Here is a 24522-nt window from a genome sequence, read left to right as displayed (position 1 = left end):
ATTGCTCTGGCTCCTATTAAAGGAAAAAACAAGCATATTTAAAGAAGCTTTTCAAGATAAAGTCTCACGTTCAAGTAAAAATGACGAGCCTTAAAATGCATGATGCAGATCTCTTTTTTTTTTTTTCCTCATGATCTTTTGAAATTTCAGCTGAAAGAAAACAGGAGGGTAGTTAGTGCTGGAACATTTACTTTGTCTCTATGTAGTTGGATGAGTGCTTATGTTAGAACCATTGTAGAAGGAAAATTTGTGAAGTACAAGAAGCAGCTTCACGAGTCTTCATAGGGGCCTAACTTTAGATAATGACTTAAGAGCTTTGGATTTCTGTCTCAGAGAAGCAAAAATAAGCTACATGAAACATCAGAACTGTTTAAATCACTTCCCTCAGACATATTAAGTTCAGTACACAAAGAAATATAGGGCAATAATGTTGTGGTCAGGAGTATCAGTAAGCACAAAAAACCACTGCAGATCCACAGAGTAAGCAAACTGATTAACTGCATCCTTCAGCTTAAATCAGAAAACTAAAGTAGAACTAGCTACAATTCATGTGTGATCAAGACAGACAAACTATCCAACCAATTTGTCTTTATACAGTTTATTTGATTGCATACTATCTTTCCAGGACCACTGGTAGATGTTGATTCTCATTATCTGACTGTATTTCAGGAGTATACTGGGAACTGTATTATGTAAGTTTTCTTGTAGGTTGGTTGTCATCAAAAAGAGCTTTAACAGCAAGGTAAATCTACTGCGTGATCTTTCTTGAAACAAGAGCAGTTTGTAAGGTACTGCTCTGCTTACAGAGCAGGAACAAACCACGAACACTGTTCTAAACAACTTCCCTGATTATTCAGTAACTTTCCTAGCTTGATTTTGAAGACCTTCAAGATTATTAAGATCCTTCTTCTGTTTGCAAAGGCGAAATTTAATATATTGGTTACAGAAGAAAATATTTTTGCCTTAAAAAAAAAAGTGTTCATTTTTTAACTTCATATTCAAAACACTGAGAAGATTGCTTTCTATACTATGTCTGCAGTTTTATGAAAAGTCACTATATACAAATATCCATTTCATCCAATTTCCAGAGTATAATCAGCTTCATGTACCAGACTCAATGATTAAAGTATTAACATTAAAAATAAAAAGTTGACTATTATCAGTCAGTTTCACAAAGTTATTTAAACATTAATAGAAAAAATCAAATTTTTATTGACCTGCAAGCATTGTAGGAACATTTAAAAGTCCTTCTTAAATTATGCTATTTGAAGTGCCACTAATATCAACAAACTTACCACAAAGTATTTAAACAACACTTAAAAAAAGGGAAGTTGCACTACTGAATTCAGGGTACCATTTTGACTATAAAATCCCTCTTACTGAATCTTAATACATCTGACAGAAAGAAGATATTCATATCTCCAAAACAAAGTAATTATTTGACCCAGCATAACAAGGATATGCAGAAAACACTTGGAATTCTGCATTTGTACTACTAAATATCATAAGACAAGAAACACAATATTTAGAGTAGTAGACAGTCCCATATCTGCAACCATTTCAAATTCCTCTGAATAGCAGCACAACCATCTGTTGAATCAATGCTCCTTCTCAATCTTGTATTATTTGTAAACTTGCAGTAGGTCCACTCTCATCCTATAACAGGCTACCAGTGAAAATAATAGACAGTATTGATCCCAGTATTGACCCTCAGTATACCAGCAAGTCACCAGCTGGACTTCATGCTGCTGACAAAAACTACTAAGATCAAAAGTTCAGCTGCTTTTCAATTCACCTTACAGTGCACTTTTCTTTTCAGCACTTCTTAATTTATTCTAGATGATGCACTTGGGAGCTACATAAAGTCTTACTAAAATCAAGAAAAACAACATCGACTGCTCTCCCATCATCTACTTTACCGATCATCCTTTCATACCCTTTCAATAAGGCTACCAGGTAGTCAAGCATCATATTTACTCCTTTCATGAATCCACAACCAACTACTACCAGTCATCTTCTGTCTTTAACTTGTTTAGAAACAATTTCCCTGTTTATTTGCTCCATGACTTCCCAGGAACTGAGGGGAAGCTGACCAATTTCTAGCGCTTCTTTTTTGCCTTTCTTGATGGTAAGAGTGATATTTATTTTTTTTCCATCCCTTAGGTATCAACCCCAAACACAATGACCTTTCAAAAAGAAACTATATGTGACCTTGGAAGGGCATCATCAAACTTCATCAGCACTTGTTGAGTCAGGTCCACGTCAGGACTTGCGTATGTTCAGTTTGTTCAAATTTTTCCTAACCTAGCTCTCCCCAACCCAGAGTAAGACTTCCTTGCCTCAGACTTTCTCACTGGTGTCAAGGGCCAGTGAAATAAATCAGTTCAAGAGAATACAGCCTAAATTAAAATAAAACAAGTATTTACAAGCAGAAAATAAAGAATGGATCAGAAATAGGATCTCCTCTGTACTGACAAAGTGGAAAATAGCATTTGCCTCATGGAAAAATAAAAAATAAAAATAAAAAGAGAGATTTCCTGCTGAAATTGGTTTTATGAACTCAGAATCTATTAATGTTCTTCAAGTAGCAAGCACACAAGCAATCAGAACTAGGGAAAATGAAGTAGACTGAAAATTGTTATTTTACACGGGATCCACAATGAAGGCAAAATAGGTCACAGTGTTCACTGTGTCACAGTTCAGAAAGGTAGAAAATAAAAAGAAACCATTTTACTCTATACTGTCACATTCTTTGAAGAACTGGAAGAGAATGGAGTACAAATAGGGAAAAAGATTCTGCTGAATCCAAAACAGAGTATAAATTAATAAGTCTTAATTCCTCCCTTACAACTTATTTGATGAGAAGCAAACTGTCACAAATAAACAGATTGGTAACTTTCCACTTTTGGAACAAAACATTCACTTAGGATTCCTTCACAGGACACACTGTTGTTTGCCAAGTTCATCAGCTATTTTTCTTTCCAAGAGACAAAAAGCAAATAAAAACCTCCAGCATTTTTATGATACATTAATTAATCTATCACTTTCAGAATGTAATAGCTTGCCAGCAGAAAAGTCTGAACTGAATTCAATAGGGCTCTCCCATTCTAGATGACAGGTATCATTACTGAATGCTTAAGCACTATTAGGTAGCCACATTTGGTTAGTCAAAACAACTTTCATTAGATTTGATAGCCTTTAGGAGTTTAAGTCAACTTAAGAATAATTTTTTGAAGTGCATTAACATTATGACTTCAGTGTTGGACAAGTATGCTTAATCCATGGTGAAGAAGAATGAAAGTTTATTTATACTACAATGAGTTTCACTTTACTATGGTTAGATTGCTGCTGTTACCCCACATTGTGTCTTAAAAATATCCAAAGTATGTCTGACCATATGCACTGAAGTATAGACAGTGCACCACTGAGGTACAGACAATACATGATGATCAGGTCTTTTCTCATAGCTTTACCATGGCTCTTATGGACTAATTCATAAACTTGAGCAAAACTCAATTAATTTATAATTACCTAGCAATAATGATTATGTTTTCTTTTTCTCTGAACATCTGTCAGGAAATGTTTTCACCTTCACTGAACATTAGTCAAACACCTGTTTTTCTGAGCTGTAAAGCAGTGGGGAATCATTCTCCAACTGGGGGTTTAATATGTGCTGAAATGGCAATAAGTATCCGTGATATTATTAACAAGGAAGAACGTGATAATGCAAGAAAACAGCTACCACTTCTTGGAAGCTAAAATGTAAACTGTCTTTCAAACTAAACAAGATGATCCACATGAATTCATTTCAAAATAAGTATCAAGGCCCAATGGCAAGGTTTTTGATCTAAAAGAAAGTGCAGTTTCATCCTATCTTCACATTTCAGTGGTTAAGAAGCTTTCAACTTTTTTCTTGGCTATAATTTGAGATGTGCAATTCAGCCCAGACTTCCAACCCTCATTTCTAATCTTAAAATGTTACCACACTTTTAAAAGAGACAATTACAATGTGCATAATTAAACTTACAAAAAAATAATATTTGTTAATTAAAAAATTAAAACTATTAACATCAATAAATGGTGACATAGTATGAACTCAAAAAAAGGTTTCTAATGTTTCACTGATTTTAAAGCTTTTATTATGTACTGGCTGGCCAGAAGCTGAGAGAGTCCTGCCACTACTCTTATCAAAATGAAGCCATGGCAAAGGTATAGATCACCACCTGATGGAATGTTTTTTTTAGTAACAGTTATGTCAATAAATATTACCCTCTATTCATTCGACATATGATCAGGTTGGGCTTATTTCCCAGCAATTATAGTCTTATCAGTGTCAATTTTTAGAGATCAATTATGGATCCTGAATATAAAAAAAATAAAAAAACACGGTATGCATAAATGATAGTGCAGTTGAATAAATGATAATGGAAAAGTAGTGCATGGATCCGAATAGTGATAAACCCAGTAAAGTAATTAATATGCTGTAATAGATTGTTTGTACCCCATTACTGACAGGAGCAGCTCAGTATATATGACATGAAATACACAAGATCTCTATAAATCACAATATATATTTGTCAGTTTTATTCATTATGAATTAAGAGGTTACTTCATCCACTTTTACACTCAGTCACCAAAGCACTATGCATACTGCATAAAGGTAGGGATGGTTAAGTGACTGACCTCCTTCTTCACTCCAGTGAGCCTACCTAACACTTGATTTTTATTACAGTTCTCTTAATAAGTAATGCAAAACACAGGTCTGCCATTAAACACAGTTAAGAAGCAAAGACGCCATATTATCTAAGCCTAGTCTTCCATCATGAGATTAACTCTAACATTATGCATGCATAAGCTATTCATCCAACCATATAAAAAACAGGTTTCCTGCATTTCCTCTCAAATCACAAGGATATATGGATCTGTGCTGGATTTGAGGGTTTAATTGTACAGCTGAGTTGTATTCAGCACATCTCCCACAAACTTGCACACAGATTGAATTTATTTTCACATCCAGGTGGTCAAATTCGCAGAGATAACGGATTGAGTCTCACTAATTTGCAGTTTATCCTGCTGAGACAGAGAACAAACTCTGTGACTTCACTCAGCAATAGGACTGTGTTGCAGTATTAGCTACAGCTAGTATCTAGCCAATACTGACCTAGCCTAGGTTCTGACACAGTGCTAAAATCACTGTGATTAGTCTAAGCAATGACTGAAACTATATCATTTATCTAATGCAAAATCTTGGGAGCTGTAGTTCAGTTGCCCTTCACACTTAGTGATAGCATTATTTCTACTTCAATAAAAAAGGAAAAAGTAATACTGTTTTAAGCAAATAATTAAGCAGGGTTCCAGTTCTGACAAGATCAAAACATAAGCTACAGTGACCTTCGAAACAAAAGAATGAGGACTAATAAGCACCCATTGCTTACACTGTCATAATGACATTCAGCGTGATCACCACTGTTTGTGAATACTTGGATAACAAGGGAAAAAAATCTTAAGATGAATTACTTGAGTTATCTTGTAAAAGCAGTCAGTGTCCTAACAACATTCCTCAAAACAAAAGGCTTAAAAAAATAGACTGTAAGATGTTTATAAATATTCTAGAACCAGCATAGATGGACAAATAAATGCTAAAGTCAGCAATGGCTGGAAAATATGTAATTATTAATATGGCAACTATATATTTGGAGAAAAGCACTGCTAGTTATTCTATCTCTTAACCTATATTGGGAGGGAAAGAACTGACTAGTTTTCTCTGCCCTAAATCCTCAGCAGCCATAAGAGCAGACTCAGTCCAAAAGTGTACTGGAAGATAACTAAAACATCCATGACACAGATAACACACTGAAAAGCAGAATATACATGAAAGGCAGCAATTGAAAGAACAGATGCACCACTCTCTCAATGTTAAAACCTTAATAATTAAAAAAGCACATACCTGCATAGAAGCTTACGTTTTCCAAGTGTACTGCTGTGCACAATTCAATGGGGCTGGGCATGCATTCCTGTACCTAAAGTCAGAGAATTAACACCCTTCAGTTCATAAGTACAGAACTGCCATTTGCACATGGTATTAAGGAAACATACAACTCTCACTTCCCTATTACAGATTCCCTGAAGTATAAGCAAATCTGAAGCTAAGTGGAAAATTGGATGAAAGTAGACTACATATGGGAACATACTTATTACAAAAGTAAAGCTTTTATATAGACAATTAACTTTTTCTTCAAGTGTTCATACTTATTCAATAGTCATTTTATCTTGATCAATACTTGACTGAGGCAAAAAGTAAGTCCTAGCTAGAAAACATACCCAGAACAATAGCTGTTAAAAGTGCTTTGTAAAATATCTGCACAGAAGTTTATGTTACTTTCCTGTGTGCATCAGTGAGTGAAATTGATTAAAATATTTGAATGTGCTGTGACTATATTCAGAATTAGTATCTTTGACAATTCATAACATTGCACTCTACTGCATATCCAGGATATGTATTTTGAAGTTTTTTGGTACAAATTACAGAACTTGACAGTCTCTCAAAATAAGCAAATTCTGAATAGCTTAATTCAAAACCAACTAAAGATTCTGGCCATTATGACAACTGAGCTGTGTATATTTTATGCAGTTTTTAGGGTCTTCTTTAATGACTAAATGGAAACCTTGTACATGTGCTCTGTTTCATCATTATAAGGGTGTCAGGACTTTTAAAGAATTGTAAGGAACACACAAAACAGCAGAAGCGATTCTGTAATCAAAAAGGCATCCTTAAAAAAAACAGGTAATCAAATTAAAAAAAACAAAAACACGCTTTATCTCCTTTCAATGCAGAGTGACACTTTGCTCAATACTACTACTGCTGGAAATAATCGACACTGGTCTAGGCAATTCTCATTTATACTTCCTGGAAAAGTTACCAACAACTGCAAGCATGCTAGAGATACTTAATTTCAATACTGACATGGTGATCCAATGATGCATGAATAAATTCCAGAGAGTTAGTATCATTGTATACAGAAATGAAAAGCATTTCAAAATCTTCTTTGCTTATGTAGCATTCTGTTGTTACCATACATAAATAGGATTACGTTAGGAAATTTTGAACTGTAAGGACAATTGTTAGGAATTCTGAAAAAACATTAAGATCAGAGTAGCATAAAATTAATACATCCTCATATACACATAAGTACCAGAAAACATAGATGCATCACAAAGTATGGTTCTGATGCACACCTTGAAACTTAAATCTTCCCTAGACAGATATTATGTAGGATCTCAAGCAAGAAACTGCCTGAACTCAGTACTGGTGCTCATTGTATATTCTGGGGAGTTTCCCAAAATAAATTTGTGTTGCTGCTGGGCAGGATTAAACTACCCTTTGAATCCTTGTGTAATAAAAAATATTTATTTTTATTACAGTTTATTATTAGGTCATTAAGTGCGTGACAGGATAAAAGTTGACAGGCCTCAACTCAAGACAAGGAAATCTGTTGCTACCCAGTTATTATTCTTTAATAAGAACATCCATTTTAACTTTAAAATGATTTTCACAAATCATTCTTTAGCCTTACTGAAGTCCAGTAGACAGTCATACACCTAGCATAACCTGCGACTGAAATTAAAATGATTAATTAACATGACTTGCCTCATGCATAAGGAGACATTCCTACTCTTTCCAGATAGATATATTTAAAGCTCCATCATTCATACTATGTATCACCCTAAAATAATCTTGTGGACACCCCAAGATGCAAAAATACCACATGCAGTAACCGAACATCAAGTACATTTTTATATTATGACTAAGAATGTCTTGAGACAAAACTTCATATAGTTGTTCTGATATGTAGTCTGTATACTGAAGAACCTGTTCACTTTAGTAGACAAAAATTAATGCTGATTCCTCAAAGATAAACAGCAAGTTGGATGAGGTAGCTAAATCCAAGGAAAGACAAGAAAAAATATAATTCTGTATATTTTTTTGCATTCAGAAGAATCTTCCATGCAGTTCTACTTTTAGGAATTTAATGGAATTTCTACTTTTTAATGTTTGTATTAGGAAAAGCTTCACTTCCTCTATCAGCCTTTCTATTATTTACTGTTTAAGAAGGATACACTGACTGTTGAGCAGCAACAATTCTTTTTCTGCTTATGAGAGCTTAAAAACAAATGATAAAAAAGGATCTATAAAAGATAGAATTTGATGAAAAAGCAAATCTGTTGATAATATAATTGCATTGAGTTCTGTTTTCGTTCTTTGTACATATAAAAATCTTTTCTTTTTCAGAGAGATCTGAATGAATACAGTAGTAGAGCATTCTGTGTATAAGACACAGATGGAGGAAATCAATTGGAAAAAAAGAAATTAAGTTGGCACCACTGGTAGAGAAGTTCTTGGGGAAGAAATTGCATAAATGAAGGGATTAATGAACACTGTTGTGCCTTGTACCAGCGGCATACTTAGAAAATTCATTTACAACTGCCTTTTAAGCACAGACAACAGTATTGTCACATCCTTCTGCAACTGCATGATAAACTCTAAAGCAAAGCTGGATAAAACAGTCTAAGGCAAAACAGTGACGATTTTGGTAAGAAGCATATAACACAGAATTTGCTGAAAGAACTTTCTGAGGATTCTGTACGTCCACTGTCAAAGGGGGTCACTGTCCTTTCAGGCAGCAGTAACTCCAAATTGTTGGCTATGGATCTTACTACTTGCCACAGAAAAGAAAGGAAAAGCTACACTGTGATTTTCTAAGGAAGCAAACTACAAGTACCTCAGAAATCAAACATGAGACAAAACAACAGAACACTTTTTTGTTTGTTTTTTAACCCAGTGTATGTCTTTATCAGAATAAAAAAGCTTCCAGGGACACTTTCAAGGGAGATCAACATCAAGAAAATATTGCATTGAAAAGCTAGACTTCTTCACTATATAGAAGAGCACAGCACCTGCATTGACAAGATACACCTTATCAGAAAGGAACAGCATGTTCTGGAACCAATATCTATCCAGCATGATTGAATAATACCTTTTAAATTAGTTCTGACTGGGCAGGCCAGGAAGACCAAGACCTCTAGTCAATCTTGTGTCAAGCCAACCATTACATTGGTCATGTCCTCCTCTTCTTTTAGAGGTTTCTAGACTCTTCAACAGATTTCCCCCCTTCTCATTACATATATATCTGTCTGCAATGGTGCATCATTTTTTTCTCCACAGAACATTACTGCAAAATATTAACTTGAGACTGAAAAGGGTCGTGATAAGGTCTCACAAAAGGTGACAGAAGCCTATTATTCCATTTCTTCTTGCACTGACTCTCCTACCACACAGTTTTAGAAGCACAAGAGTGAAGGTTATACATTTGTGTTTACTTCTGAAACTCTCACTAACCCAATCAGCAGTGGCATAAATGAACCTAATTCAGTTCATGCTGAAATACATTTAGCACATGCTTGGTGGTCAGTTGCTAAGATACAAAAGATAGAATAAGAGAAAACAAAGCATACAAGATAATTTCTTAAACCACTGTGCTGTTTCAGAATTAAGCATATAGATATACTAACAATAACAAATGCCACCAGCATGTAGGAGGGAACTAAGAATACATTCTGAATCTGACGTCTCTTATTTGGGCTAGCAGTTTGGTTTGGTTTAAGAATTCCTTTTCATACATACGACAGTAGACAGTAAATATAAACACCTAAACAAAATATAAATGTAACAGAAATAAAAGCAAACACTACACAATCAAATTCAAAAGAGAAAAATACAAGTACAAAGGAAAAAAAATTACACATCCATCAACCCTTAAACTAATGTGTAAAGATTCATTAGTTCTAGTCTTTGCCCAATATCTAGTTAAGCTCATTTTAAAAATGGCCAACTCACTGAATAACTGAAATATAGAAATAAAAGTAATTCTAAGAAATGTTAAGTTACAATGAACTCCATGCAAGGCAAGAAGAAATACTGTTTGGCAATTTATGCCCATAAATCTGAATTCAGTAAAGGAATTTTATTCTCTAGTGAAATCTAATCAAGTTTTATGGAAGTTACAAAGAGAACACATTAAAAATTACAAATTCATCACAGATCATTCTCCAACACAAAGTTGAAGCAGTGAGGCAACTTTTCGGTTTCCTTCCAGCATCTTGGCCAGACATAACAGATGTCAGATTCCTTTTATTCATGAAGAATTAAGTAGGATGTACTGGTTTTTTGTCTTCATCCACACCTTGGGGCTGCAACTTTGGAAAGACATCAGCAAACACACTTGGCTACTTTCAGAGACAGATCGTTTGCAGACAGCTGAAATGGACAGTAGTCTCCACATTCAATGCACTCTTGCAGATAAGTATGTAATATTCTTGTGGCTCCACTTCTAGTCAAGAAATTGAGAATTGTGCAGCTCTTACAGCAGAATATATGTCAAAGAAAGAACAGGAAGACTAAGACAATGCTAAAATAAAGGATTTTAAGACTGAAGAATATGACCTGATTCTTACAGTTCTATAAAACACTGCATTCAGATTATGTCCCTACCACTTGTATAATCTGCAAATGTATGTGTATTAGAAGTGCTAGACAAATTAAAAAAAATAAATGGATTGGGAATGCAATGCAAAGATATCCTTCATCTGGTCAGGAAACAATGAGTAGCAAGTATCTCTTTCGATTCAAATGCATTTTGCAAATAAATAAATTAATAAATAAAACCACCAAAATGGAAAGTGGAAGAAATAAAAGACTACATTTTCACACTTGCCATCCCTTGCTTTTCTTGTCTAGTAGTGATCACTAACTATTAGCCAAAAAATCCTAATACACTAAGCAGAAAGATTTGATAAGGATTTATATAGAACTATGCAGATCAAGCTCAGATGTCAGCAGGGTCAGTAAAAGAGCATAAAAAAGTCACAGTCTTCAGGAAATAACAATCTAGAAGCTTCTATTACAATGCTGAGACTGGCAGATGTCTTTAGGACAATCTGAGGAAATGGCTTGATAGATTTATTCAACAAAGCATAAGATAGTTGGGACTTCATCTCACCATGGTCAATAAAACACTACATAGATAAACTAATTTTTTTTTCAGGTGTAAAAAAAAAAGTGAAAAATCATGCAAGCCTGTATGTCTCAGAAATAATATAACATAGAACTGTTTAGGCCAGCAGAGATAGATCATTCTCTCACTACTGTCTCGTTAAGAATCAGCCTAAGAGCATGGAGATAATTTTAAGAAATCATAAAACATATTTTTGAGCAAATAATTGGAACACGTTTGTATAATCTAAACTTGTTTCAACTGAAGTGGCAATAGCATTCTGTCAACAAGCAAGTTGTGTCAAAGGAAATAAACATGCAAAATAAAGGTTCCACCAAACAGCAAACACCAACAGCATCATTAGGCACCCATACAAAATACCAACAGTGGTAAAGATAACTTTTTATTGCAATCACACTGTGGCAGGATTTCTCAGATTCCTGTTGTACTGCAGAAAGACCACTGCCTCTCACTAATATTTCAGTAGTCTGACACTGAAATAATCCTGTAAGCAATGAATGCAAACAGTGACACAGGCAGACACCAGAATTTTTTTGCAGGCTTGGAAATTTTATACTATCCTCTTACTTGCCTCTTGCAATGTCACATTTCATACCTTTAGAAATGAACAGAATACTAAGAAGTCTAGTGGAACTTGTTTGTGGTTGACATTTATACCTGACTTTTTTTTTTTTTTTGTTTCAGTCTTGCTCCCTAAAAACCTGCAGTACATAATGTGGCCCTTGACATAAGTCTGCAGCCTTTGAAAAGAATTCTAGTGGTGGCTTCAGCAAAAGGAATTTTTGTGAGTTTTAGATGTAATTTTAATTTGACACAATATGTAAATGAAATAAAATTTAAGTCCTTAGATGGTGTTCCAGCAAGCCTTCATCAACAAAACAACAAATAAATAAGATAGTAACAGCCAATGACCAAAACATAATGACTGTGAGGTTTATAAACACGACTAAGACTTGTATTACATAAAATCAAAAAGGGGACAGCAGATTTTTAGTATTTCTGGCAAGGATCTGCTGGCAGAGATCATTAACCTCTGAAAGGTTTGTGTCCTATGGCTTTATAAAATTGATCCTGCAACTTAGAAGCATAAAATACAATGTTCTATTAGCCTTTCTCATTCCCACCTCACAAACTAAGCAAAGGCTTTTCACCTGGATTCTTTAAACATTTGAGAGATCACATTGCAAAGAATCCTATGAGCTGAAAAACAGAAGTTCAATTCAATATTTTGAAAACGTTCCAAATTGTAGGTGCTACTCCATTGACATGAAGGAAAATCGTCCTCCCTTTAGCAAGGAGAATTTTGCAATGAGAAGTTTCTATTTTACATATTACTGTGATCCTACCTCAGAAGCATCTTTTAACATGTAAACCTATTGTGAAAATGAAACATTTTCAATTTTGGAGGAAGCTTTCAGATTATGAATATGTCTCCATAAAAGTATCACCAGTTCTCTTTTCTGAAAAAAAAAAAAATACAGTAAAGAAGGTAAATCTTTCTGACGATAACAATTCTTCATAAAGTCCAGTGGTAGAAGGGGCTGACAAAACATTTCTCTGAAGAAAAATACTTCAAAATTTTGAAATAAAACATCACCCTTCATGAACAAATCCATAATACTTTGTAATTCACCCGTACAGCATATTGATAGAGGAAGTTTGGGAATACCATGCAAATGACTGCAGGCTGGATTGAAAATTGAGAACAGAACTCTTGGTGTAATTACAGCAGTGAACTGACTATGATCCCAGGCTACAGGTGCACCATGGTCAGAGAAGACTAATTAAGTGAATGACAGAATATATCTCTTAGCCCAACTAGTGAGAATTAGAATGTTCTGAGTACACAGAATTCATTTACGTAGAAAATAAGTTATTACAAAGGATGTAAAAATTTTAAATTAACAAAGAAGGAAACGGTATTGTTTTCTTGTTTGTCTTTCTTTATGAATACATCACACACACTCATACATGCACAAATGCTTCTTAAAGAGAAAAAAAATTTAATTATCTTGCTTGAGAGACTAATAAGGACTCGGTAGTTCAGTATGAGGCAAAAACTGTTGTAGAGCTACAAAGTGAATGAAACAAACAAGGTGTACAAATGCCTACTTGCAAGCATTCTGGATAGTATCTTAACAAGTATAAAGCTTTCAAAAATTCAGCATTCATTCAGGTATATAAGACCATTTTTTATTCCTGTTATTTAATTTTTTTGTAAGCTACAATAAAAATTTGGAGGTCTCGTTTCCATTTACCCATAGATCCCTCTTTCCATACTACCTTGACTTCACTGTAACTGAGAATCACTTCTAACATCGCCAGGTCCCAGGATTCTAGGACATAACTGACTCACAGTCTTTAGAAAAACATCTCTAAAGACAGATACATCTAGCAAAAAGCCTACTGCTATGATGCTTCCTCTGCACTGTAATAGAGAACTGCATGATCCAATTGAATAAGGTCACAGCATCTACATTAAAACATTTCATAATCATTAACAGTACTTCTATAATTTCATATATTTTAACCATCATTTTTATCAGACAATAAGAATTATTTATTAGGTACTTGGAATATGTAAGGACACACAGGCACCTTGCCAATATTTTGTCAGATTTACAGTTAGTTAAGCAATTGCCAAATTATACGGATATTTACTCCATACCATCAGTGTTTTCAGTCCTAAAGTTACTACATCAGAAGATATGTTCTTGCCTATGAGTTCATCTTAAATACTGTTATTTATCTCTCTTAGTGATGTTTTCAATCAACTTACCTGACTACAGAGGATTTTTTCATATATTAATTCATTTATGAATACTATTTTCTGTGTCACTCTGAAAGAAATGAGCTTGTAAGTACAATGTCTGAAGCTGTAAATAAAGAACTTCAAAAAGAAAACAGTTTCAAAATCTAAGAACATCACATTGATAATGTAATACTTGTGTGTAAATAGTTAAAAATTACATTTCCCAAAGATAAAATGCACTGATTTAATCATTGATGAATAAAATCTTTTGGCTTTAATTTTTTAGTTAAAATAATAATAATAATAGCTTAAAATGTACCGTTGTAAATTAGCTTTCATTTGTGCCTCCAAAATATCACAAGTTTGGCTAAATCTGGTGGAAAATTTGTCAAAGTCACTTAGATGGGAATCTAATGTCAAACAGCTTCTTCAGCTCTTTTAAAAATACAGAAATACTAGTTAATGCAAGTCAGCTTCAGTAACAAATATTCAACTTTAGCATTTCACGTCTACTTGTTTATTCATTTGCCTTTACACTTCAATTATTCATTAAAAATATTTTGTACCTGTTCTAAGTTTTACTGAGATTTCTATTTAATACTAGTAGCAGGTTACTTATCTTTTTTCTCCACAGCAGTTTTGATTTTGTTGTTCTTTTTCAAAACACAATAGCTTTTCACTTGAGGAACACATAACTGCAAGGGACCTACACCTACAGGATCTGACCTGCAAATAATGGCAGAAAACTAATTAGTTAACTCCATTAGATACCAACCATATTCCATCTAAATCATTACTATTTTGATTAGAAAACTATTGCTAAACTTCACAGCTCCAGGGATTTCCTTTTACTTTATGGTAGAAATTATTCATGACCAAGTGCATCAAGTACATCTGTTTGTTCTTGGGTCAAAACTTGGTCTGTTCATAAATACAATTAACTATCTTTTTATTTTTATCTTTTAAAAGCCACAAGTACTTTATTTTTAAAACATTTACTCATGTGGCATTTTTTCAGTGTCTAAAGAATAAAGATTTTCACTTCCAGTATTCCAACTCTGACAGCACTAGAACTTGTACAATGCTATTAATATTATTTTTAATTGGAAATACTCTCTTACTATCTTATACATTTATATATACACACATATGTAACCCTTAAATCTGCAAATCTGTTTGTAAAGTTCTTTTTTAAATTCTCTTTTCTGTATAGTCTAGCAGCATATCTCAAAACACTAAGAATTACTAACAACTTAATATCATGCAGAAAAATGTACCCTTGCGTATATTTTACTGGAACCTACTATTTTCTCGGTGAATCGTTGGATTTTTTTTTGTTTGTTTGTTTTTTGGGGTTTTTTTTTGTTGGTTTTTTTTTGAGTACTAGTACAGTGAAAACAGCATATACTCCTTCTGAAATAAGATCTAAATTGAAGGTATCTAAAAATAGGAGACCTGGAATATTTTTGTTCCAAATCAACTAGATTTAATGCCAAAATTATAAATAGCTATCAATAATACCCTAAAACAAACAAACAAACAAAAACCTTTCAAAAGAGAAACATAGAGGGTAAAAGAAAATGCACAAAAGTAGATGTAAAAGAATAAGTGACTGAAGTCATCCTGCTGAAACCCGCTGACCACAGAACTGAGAACCACTCTGCCACCAGCTGTTGCCATTCTTAGTGTGTGTACAGTTGATGAAACTCCAGCTCTGCTACTTATTCCTTCCCTGCTGTTTTTTTGTTTTGTTTTGTTTTGTTTGGTTTTAAATAAAAAAGCAATGTCCAAAAACATTCAGTACTCATGAATTTGTTTATGGCATTGTTTTACAGAAGTTCCTAAAGACAGTGACTATTCCATTGCTGGATGTATCCTTTATTTTATTAATCATGAGAAGTAATCAGTGGAATGCTAAAAATAAACTTGTAAAGAAATCTAGTCTGAAATTTGAATCCCTTTGAAGCAAATTCAGTGGTCATGGTAACAGTTGAAAATTGACTCTTGCTCATTAGTGAAATAGGCATGGCTCTTTTAAAATGTCACAAATCTGTCAAATATAGGCACCATGTTTTAACTTTGCACATACAAAATATGTTCATGTTACTCAAATTACACAATATGGCAGTGTTATAAGTCTGAGCATTATTGTCAAATAATGGCAGAGAAAAGAGCTCAAAGCTCACAAGACTATTGACTGGGACAAATCTTGAAGAGGCAAAAAGTATAAAACAACAGTTTTCCTGCTGTATGTGTTTGTGTGTGTGCATGTGTGAGAGTGCATATAACAAAAAATGTTTAGGAGTGAGTTCAGATAGCCCATCCATTTGTTCTCAGTTTCTTATCCAGTTTCATTACCAAAGGCTTTGATTTAAATGCATGTTAGAATGCAAATTCAAATCCCATATAAACCATTAGTATGTTGACTGAGTCAAAGAAGTGAGAATTACTGCCAAATGTCTTCCTTTTATTTTACTTCTCAGCCTCTGGGTACGTGGGGTATTTGACTGTCTCAATTTTCTCCTTAACTTTATAGGAGGGGTACAGGCCTGTTTTTCCTAATTTCCTATTGATGCCTTTTGAGTAACCATCCCAGTGATTTCCAGCTACTCCAATTACATCTCCAGGTTCCATAGGAATTTCATCAGCAGTTCGTGGATGATGAGCATAAACAGCAATCTGGTTATGTGCATTCTGTCCCCCAAAGTAGTAGATATCATCCAAAGAATGGAAATATGCTGAAGCATCTGGATGCAATGTCTGCATAATTTCATAGGCAACTCGACAGACCTTGGAAATAAAAAAAAAAGGAACTTATAAACACTGTGTGTGGGTACCAAAATATAGCACAATCAGTAAACAATATGCAACAACTGAATTTTACAAAAGGAAGAACAAGGAATATTCAGTTTACTTCTAAAAACGTAAATTTTAAATTCTAAAATTTAGTTTTTTAAATGTATTTGAAAGCACTATTTATTTGCAAACAAGAAGCACACCACTCTGAACTGGGATTCTGTATATCAAATGTAGCAAATAAATACTTCCAGTACTTCTTTTTAGTAAAAATTGGGAACTGCCATAAGAACACTAGCCATTCTGACATTTAAAATGAATAACTTGTAGCTAATCAAATGTAAAAGTAAATTTGTTTTTCTTTTTGACTAGTAATGAAGTATATTTTACCTCTTGATGAACCTTTAGAACTTATGCTTTCAAACATACTCTGTAGTAATAATGGAGTTTTACATATAGATATTTTGGTTTTTGTTTTGTTTTTGTTTTTCCGTAAAGGAAACTCCAATTTTCACAAATAGTTCCAGAAGTCCATGGTTTTAAAATGCTTTTTCTAATAGAACAATGGTAAAGTTATGACTGCTGGCAACAGAAAAAAAAACCTAAATGAAACAATTCCAGACAGACAATGATGTAAGTAAGAAGGAAGATGTATTCTGAAATATCACTGTTCACTTCTGTAACATTTTATGAAAGAAAATTTCTTCACACACACAATGGCAGAATCATGCTGGACATCTCAGAGTTGCCAGCAACACAAAAGACAGTCTAGTATAATAAAGTTCCATCCAACCACTTCGGCTAGAAAGCTCCTCTCTGTCACAGAATCATAGAACAGTTTGGGTTGGTTGATCAGGCAGCCCAGGGCCCCATCCAGCATGGCCCTGAACACCTCCAGGGAAGGGGCATCCAGTTTCTCTTGGTAGCCAGTTCCAGTGCCTCAACTTTCACCAAGAATCTCCCTTCAACATCTAATTCTCCACTCTTTTAGTTTAGAACCATTCCTCCACGTCTTGTCACCATCAGACTGTGTAAAAAGTTGCTCTCCCTTCTGTTTATCAAAGGTTTCACAGAAGTCCAGGTAGATGACAGTGTCTTTTCCTTTGTCTACTGATTCTATCACTCCATCATAGAAGGCATGATCTACCCTTGGTGAAGCCATGCTGGCTGCCTTTGGATAACCCCCTCATCCCGCATGTGCCTAAACATAGCTGCCAGGAGGATCTGCTCTGTGATCTTCCCAGGCACAGACAATGAGGTTCACCAACCTACAGTTTCCTAGATCTTCCTTTCTCACTTTCTTATAAATGGGAGTGGTGTTTCCCTATTTCCACTCACTGGGGACTTCATATGACAGCCACTACATTTTGGATATGATGGAGAGTGGCTTGGCAATTACATCATCCAGTGACCTTCAGGACATTGGGATGCATGACATTTGGTCCCATAGACTTGTACACATTCCATCTCATGTCAGATGTCTGATTTGGTCACTGTGATTGCTCTTGATTTTTAATCTAGATTACTATATCCTTCTCTGATTTTGATTATGATTACATTAGTAAGAGGTTATCTTATAGTGTGTGATTATTTCTGATGTTTTGTTCTCTGCATGTGTGCACCCAATAATGAGGAAAGACACACACTGTGAAAGACTTCAAATCTTCAGCATGACTCATTTTAGTAAGTTCTTCAAATCTGACAAAACATGCAACATTTCCACTCAGTAATTACTTCCTTTATAGCTGTGAACCTAGAAAACTAACCTGCCAACAGCAGCAGGAAAAAAATGCACATAAAGAATTATATGTAAAGCTAAGTAAGACAGTCTCCTATTTTTCTTCATATATTTACTTGCTTTGCAGACTATATACTTACAGGTACAGTGCAAAATATAGGACTAATACACCCTGAAAGAAAATGAGATTATCAGGAAAAATAAGTCACTCAGAGCTACAACTTCATCTAAATGAAGACTGAAGAGACAAAACCGCTATTTGTTTTATTGTGCAATCTTAATTCTGCAGCTGTGTTACAATTTCTGCTACTGCTCTGTGGCTTTTTCCACACCTTTCAATTAATATGACATCGAAGAAAGAGTATCAATGTAGATTTGCTTTCTCATGGCAGGGCTAATTTTTAAACAACAAAATTTTAATGGAACTTCTACTCTTTAGTGTAAATCAATATTCATTTTGGTTTTGTAGAACATATAAGAATAAATATAGGAGACTTCCTAAAAAGTTTGATCCTATTCAAGTATGCAGTAATTATCTGAAAATACCTGTGCACTGAACATCTTAATTGTTTTTCCCCTCAAGGAAAAGAAAATGGAAAAAATCCAGCATAGAAGAGACAGTCCAAAATCACACTGAAAATAAATTCTCACCGCTACATTCTCTTCACACAGATTAGACACGTGATGATCATCATTAGCAGGTTTTGCTTACATTCAAGCCACGTCTGCAAAACTGCTTATTTCATTGATGAAAGTATGGTGACATTATATCAAATGTTAGAGAAGAATTTTAATTTCATAAAGTAAAAATATTCTCAACAGCAGAAAAAAATTGCAACAGAGCTTGAAGAAGTATAAAATAAATACACTGTAGATATTTGCATTGGTACACGTCCAGCAAAATTGAGGAGTTTAAGTTATTGAAGCAGAAGAAATCACAAAGAATGAATGAGAAAAGTGGTTGGACCAAATTACAGTCACAGCTACTGAATTACAGTTCAAGGCTTCATAGACTTCAGCAGAATTTTACATGCTTCTTGAAAACTGTCATCCAGCAAAAATGTCTGTTGTTAGATGCACAGAGATGGAGAATGAAGATAGAGCTCAAGGACACTATGCAACTCAAACATACCTTCAAAAGGGGAGTTAAGACTAGGTGACCTCCAAAGACCCTCTTCAATCCTTATCACTTTAACTATCCTAATATATTTTAGCATATATTCTATTTTTGAAACAGTTACAATTCACTAAAATATATTCTCTGTCAAAGCAACTACAAAACCTAAATTTAGAAACATAGAAGAACCATGTTTATCATAGCTAACTAAATATAGTAAGAGAAATCTGTGACATGATTGTTTTTTGGTTTTTTTAATCAAAGAACACATAATTCTTCCTTTAGAATATGAAATTTCTACCACATCTGAAATACATGGTCCTACATCTTAGCTGACAATCACTTGTTGAGATACTTAGGTGAATGGAGTATTTTGTAGAAGTGGATGGCTTCTCACCAGCTTTTCTTAACAGGGATTTTTTACATTGGAGTTTATTCATATCTTGCCCAGAGCCAACATTAATAACCTTCTAAATATGCATTAGAAAAAAATTGTTTTCTTCACAAAGTTTGGTAAATAGTGAGAAACATGCAACCACAAGCGTGACCAAGGAATAAAGGGCTTTTCTACATTTTTTCTAATTTCGCTATCTTCTTGTCATAATAATGCAATTATAAATTTTGGCTGTCGACATCAATAAATTGCACTATTGATCATAGATTAATATTATGCTAGTTATATACTTCTCATTACAGTGCAGAAAATAACTTACATTTGAAGTTAGAGTGAAAAAATTTTGATATTTAAACTTTCAGTTTTTGCATCCACTTCCACATAATAGCACAATTGCATAAGATGCTTTTCACTACATATGAAATGAATATACAGTATGATGTAATATATGAAATATAGAAGATAACAGTGACTGTTATGTGATTCAGCTTTCCTATAGACATCCATCCATCCTTTCCATCCATCTTGCTTCAAGTTTTAAAACAACAACAAAAAAATCACAGTGCAAAATTATCTGTAACAAGAATTCTCTATATCTTGCAGCAGCCAGAACTCATGTTTACTACACTTCCCCTGGATCACTAGTAACACAATAGACTCTAATAAGAAATTAAATTTCTCCTTTCATTGTTCCTTGCCACTCCTGCTATTAAGACAAGCAACAGCTAACACATTTAAGCTATAACAGAGCACTGTGAATTACAGAAATGGATAAATACAAGTTGTAAATTAACTTTGCATAAAGTTCAGAAGCGTTAAATGTTCATAATTATTTTTACTTGTATGCCTTAACTAAGCTGTGTAGAAACAAATGTACACAAGTTTACACTAACTTTATGTAAAACTAGAAAACTTTTTTCTTAAAGCCAATAACTTCAATAGAGGAGAAGAACCAGTGCTAGCAGTCATCTAAATGTTCACTTATTATAAAAGAAAAATCACAATAGTCCCATGAAATTTTCATGAGAGAGCACTGAGATCAAGATAACTGAAGCAAGAAGAGGAAAATTCAGACAGTACAAATACAGAATATTGTATTTATATTTGCAGATTACCTGGGATGAAAATGTGCAGACCAAGAAGTCTGCCTGAGACAAAAAGTGGATATCCAGAATAACACCTCTTAGGGAGTTTTCAGTGTATCGATTATGAAGTCCCGCTGACCAAGATATGGAGTTATCACTGATAAATTCATAATTTGGATACCTATGAAAATATAATACACTGTTAACAGTAGTGTCTATTGTTAAGAAGCATCATCTTTGCTGTAAGAGAAGACAGTTAATGAGAGTCTCTTCTTTACACTCTAGAATATTACTATTGCCACCATGCATGCCCTCAATTTATCAAAAGGAACTTACATAAGAAGAAAGTCTGAGACATGACTGTAAAACAGCAGGAAGCGGATGCTGTATTCTGTCAATCCTACAGATTTTACATGAACTATGCTCATTTAGGTTTCTCTACTACTAAATGGATTACAGGACTATCCTTACTAAACTATGCTCTTGTTCATTAACATACTTTTTATTAGATACTGATTATGATACTGTGCAAGGAAAGTAGTCACCTCTCAAGGGACACGTCAAATAAATGAATCTAAATTAAAAAGGAAATTGTTCTTCACAGTTAAGATTGCATCAAAAACAGATTACACAATTTACTGTTTAAAAGGAAATGAAATTTAAATGATTGATATGTAAAGAACTGTATATAAAATAATTACTATTTTGTTTGTATTAAGCCCAAAATTTTTATTTGAAATGTAAGACTTGGAAAATATTATTAAATAAAAAAGTTCCTAACATGTAAGAATGACTGAAAGAACAAAAAAAAAACCAACACATTTTTTAAAACCTTGTAAAAGAATAGTATCAGAATATTTTTACCCTTTACAAGAGAAATGAAATAAATGGTTGAAAGTAGCATGAATTAAGCAGATTTTCAATCAGCCTCCAAAAAAAAAAAAAGTAAGTTTTATATGAAAAATTCTGGGTAGATGCAACAAAGATGATAATTACAGTGCTGCTACACAATTTTATTTGAATTGTAAAGTACAACTTGTGTTACTACTATGCCAACTACAAATTTTGACCATGTGGCTAATTATAAAACAATTTAGATACAGATACGGTTCCCAAAGTTATTAACTCATTGCAGCAACAAAGCATTATATTACATGAGATAATAAGTTAGCTAATACTACATTTGCAAGAATTAACTATTCTTAAAAGGCTTAATAAAGAAAATCAGAATACAAAGCAAGCTTGAGTACCCATAACATACACCTTTTACTAGATTTTTCAAAGCCTGAAAAAATGGTGCTGAACATTTCTTAGAATAAGGAAGTTTACACCCAGAGTTCTTGGAAAGTTTCTGAAATGAACACACACTTATATTCAACAATGTAACATGTGCTGTTGACACATGGTAGCTATATTTGTGAGTCTATTGTACAAATATGGCTAAATTATTCAACTTTTCTCCTAAAGCTATAGTAAAACTGTTTCCAAAAGCGAAACAGGAAATAGTAGGCTTTACCACCTAATGTTAACTAGCCATAACTAACAAATCAGGATATCAATCACAGGAGCCAATCAAAAAGATTTATCAAAATTTTCTCAGCTGGGCCTAAATAACATGGGGAATAATTTGAACTTATTTTTAGAGTAACTTAAAAGAATTTTATCTTCCCAAGAGAATCACCTGCTCTAACAGCAAACCAATGCATCTACAGTAAATTCCTATCTGAAATCTTCTCCTGAAGAATCTGTTTTCTTACTAGCAAACTGTCAGTCCAGTAACTTGGTAAAAAAAAAAAAATAAAACAAAAAATAAAAAATAAATGCATATTTAAAGCACAAATAAACAAACAAACAAACAAACAAAAAACAGAACAAAGAACAAATCCCAGAAGAATTCGCTGTTCTGTTTCCATTTTCCATTAGAGGTTAAGATAAAACTGCTCACAAGTCACAAGACTATTATATTGTGTTATCTCACATTTTGCTATTATATATAGTAAATTAGTTTTTAGGCCCATCTCCCTATCTTTTCCCTACTTCCTTTCCCCCCTGTCTTGGGGCAGGGGTCCGTGGGTCCCTCAGCCCCATTAGTCACAAAATTGGGCCAAACTGACACGAAACAATTAACATTAAGCCAAAATTCTCCTGTCAGGTTTTGCATCAGCAGATTGGGGTGATACACTAACTATGTAAACATAGCCTATTTACAGAGTTAAAGCATACAGTGCTAAGGATTCAAAAGTTGAAAACAAAAAAAAAAAAGCCTAATATTAATGAAATATCAATTTTGTTATTCTACCGTCAGTGATTTATTTAGGACCATGTAATTCATTAAATATTACAACCTAAATTTTGTATTACCCATCTTCTCATTGTTCAGATCCACACTTTAAACATTATGTCGCCCTAATGGCTATCACTATTGTTTTTGTCTACACATATACAAAAAAAGGATGGATTAGATTGTCATCACCTGTGGCATTGTATGTTTTAGTTTTTTTCAGAATACCATAACTTTATACAGCAGTTTTTTACAGATATAAAAGTAAAACAGAAATTGCACAATGGAAATACACAGGGTTTGCAAGGTTGTAAATAATTCCTATTAAAAAATAAGTTTCCAGTTAGCTTGTATATGCAAAGAAAATCCAGTATATTATCTTACATACTTTTCCAACCATGTCTACCAAGTTCAAAACCTGCCATACTCATGTTACCTTAGTCTTAAAAAGTTTTCATTTCCTTGCTTAATATAAAAACACATTCTTTTCCTCAAAAGACAAAGTTTTGGAAGTAGAAATCAGAGCTACATAGTATACAGACAAATAAATAGTACTCAAAATGACAGTATGCTAACTTGTACTACTATTCTGAAGCAAATATATTTAAACTTAATGCAACTGGAGCAGCTATCCTAGTTTCCACAGTCAGGATAATAAGCATTTGTGAATTCGTTAATGCGCCATGAACACCTCAAGGAACATCATTCATCCCTATGCATCTGCTTTCTTGTATTAAACAGAAGGTTTTACCAACTCAGCAAAACGTAGAAAACTATGCAATTTAAGTTCATTCAGGAGAACACAGGCCCCTTTAGGATTAAGTGAAAGCATAGTGAGCACTTACAGGTTTGAACAGCTACATTTGCTTTAATAGCTAGGGATATCATATAGCTAGGAAAAGTTTGTTACAGCCATGTTCTAGAGAGCTATAAGGCATGGAGAAATAAAGAAATCAAGACAGTGTTACAGATCAAGAATCCCACATACATAAAGGACAAAATTTACATTTATTCGTGGGAAGGAACTTTTTTTTTTTTTTTTCCTCTAAGGTAGTGAATATATATAATTTTTTGAAAAAAGTCATCTAAATGTTTTCAACTAACTTCTAAAAAATTTCTCTGGCAACTAGAATTGTAGAATCAAGGAATATCCCAAGCTGAACTCCAATCTTCAAGGATCGCTTCCAGGTTATGGACCAACTACACGCAAAAAGGTATTGTTTGGACAGGTGAAACTTTTAAACACATTAACTAGTGGGTAACTTTATTTCTAAATAGCTTACTTTT

The 24522-nt window shown here is 33.7% G+C and overlaps 1 protein-coding gene across 4 annotated transcripts in view; it reads right to left on the bottom strand.

Moving 5' to 3' along the window:
* Nucleotides 1–13052: 13052 nt before the first annotated feature.
* The window catches only part of FUT8 (fucosyltransferase 8), a 74197-nt gene continuing 62727 nt past the window's right edge, over nt 13053–24522 (bottom strand). For all 4 annotated transcript variants that reach the window (XM_065754944.1, XM_065754942.1, XM_065754945.1 and 1 more), the window contains 2 exons: nt 20985–21135; nt 13053–16614 (listed from right to left, as the gene is read on the bottom strand). In XM_065754944.1, coding sequence (XP_065611016.1) covers nt 16297–16614; nt 20985–21135 — 469 coding nt within the window. In that variant the 3' untranslated portion in view covers nt 13053–16296. The remainder of the gene's footprint in view (nt 16615–20984; nt 21136–24522) is intronic.

Source organism: Cyrtonyx montezumae, unplaced genomic scaffold (assembly GCF_038088225.1).
Source record: "Cyrtonyx montezumae isolate F1298 unplaced genomic scaffold, pur_monq_1.0 scaffold_10, whole genome shotgun sequence".
In the NCBI taxonomy this organism is placed as follows: Eukaryota; Metazoa; Chordata; class Aves; order Galliformes; family Odontophoridae; genus Cyrtonyx; species Cyrtonyx montezumae.
The sequence above is the reverse complement of the archived record's forward strand: the minus strand, read 5'-3'. Positions and strand labels throughout refer to the sequence as shown.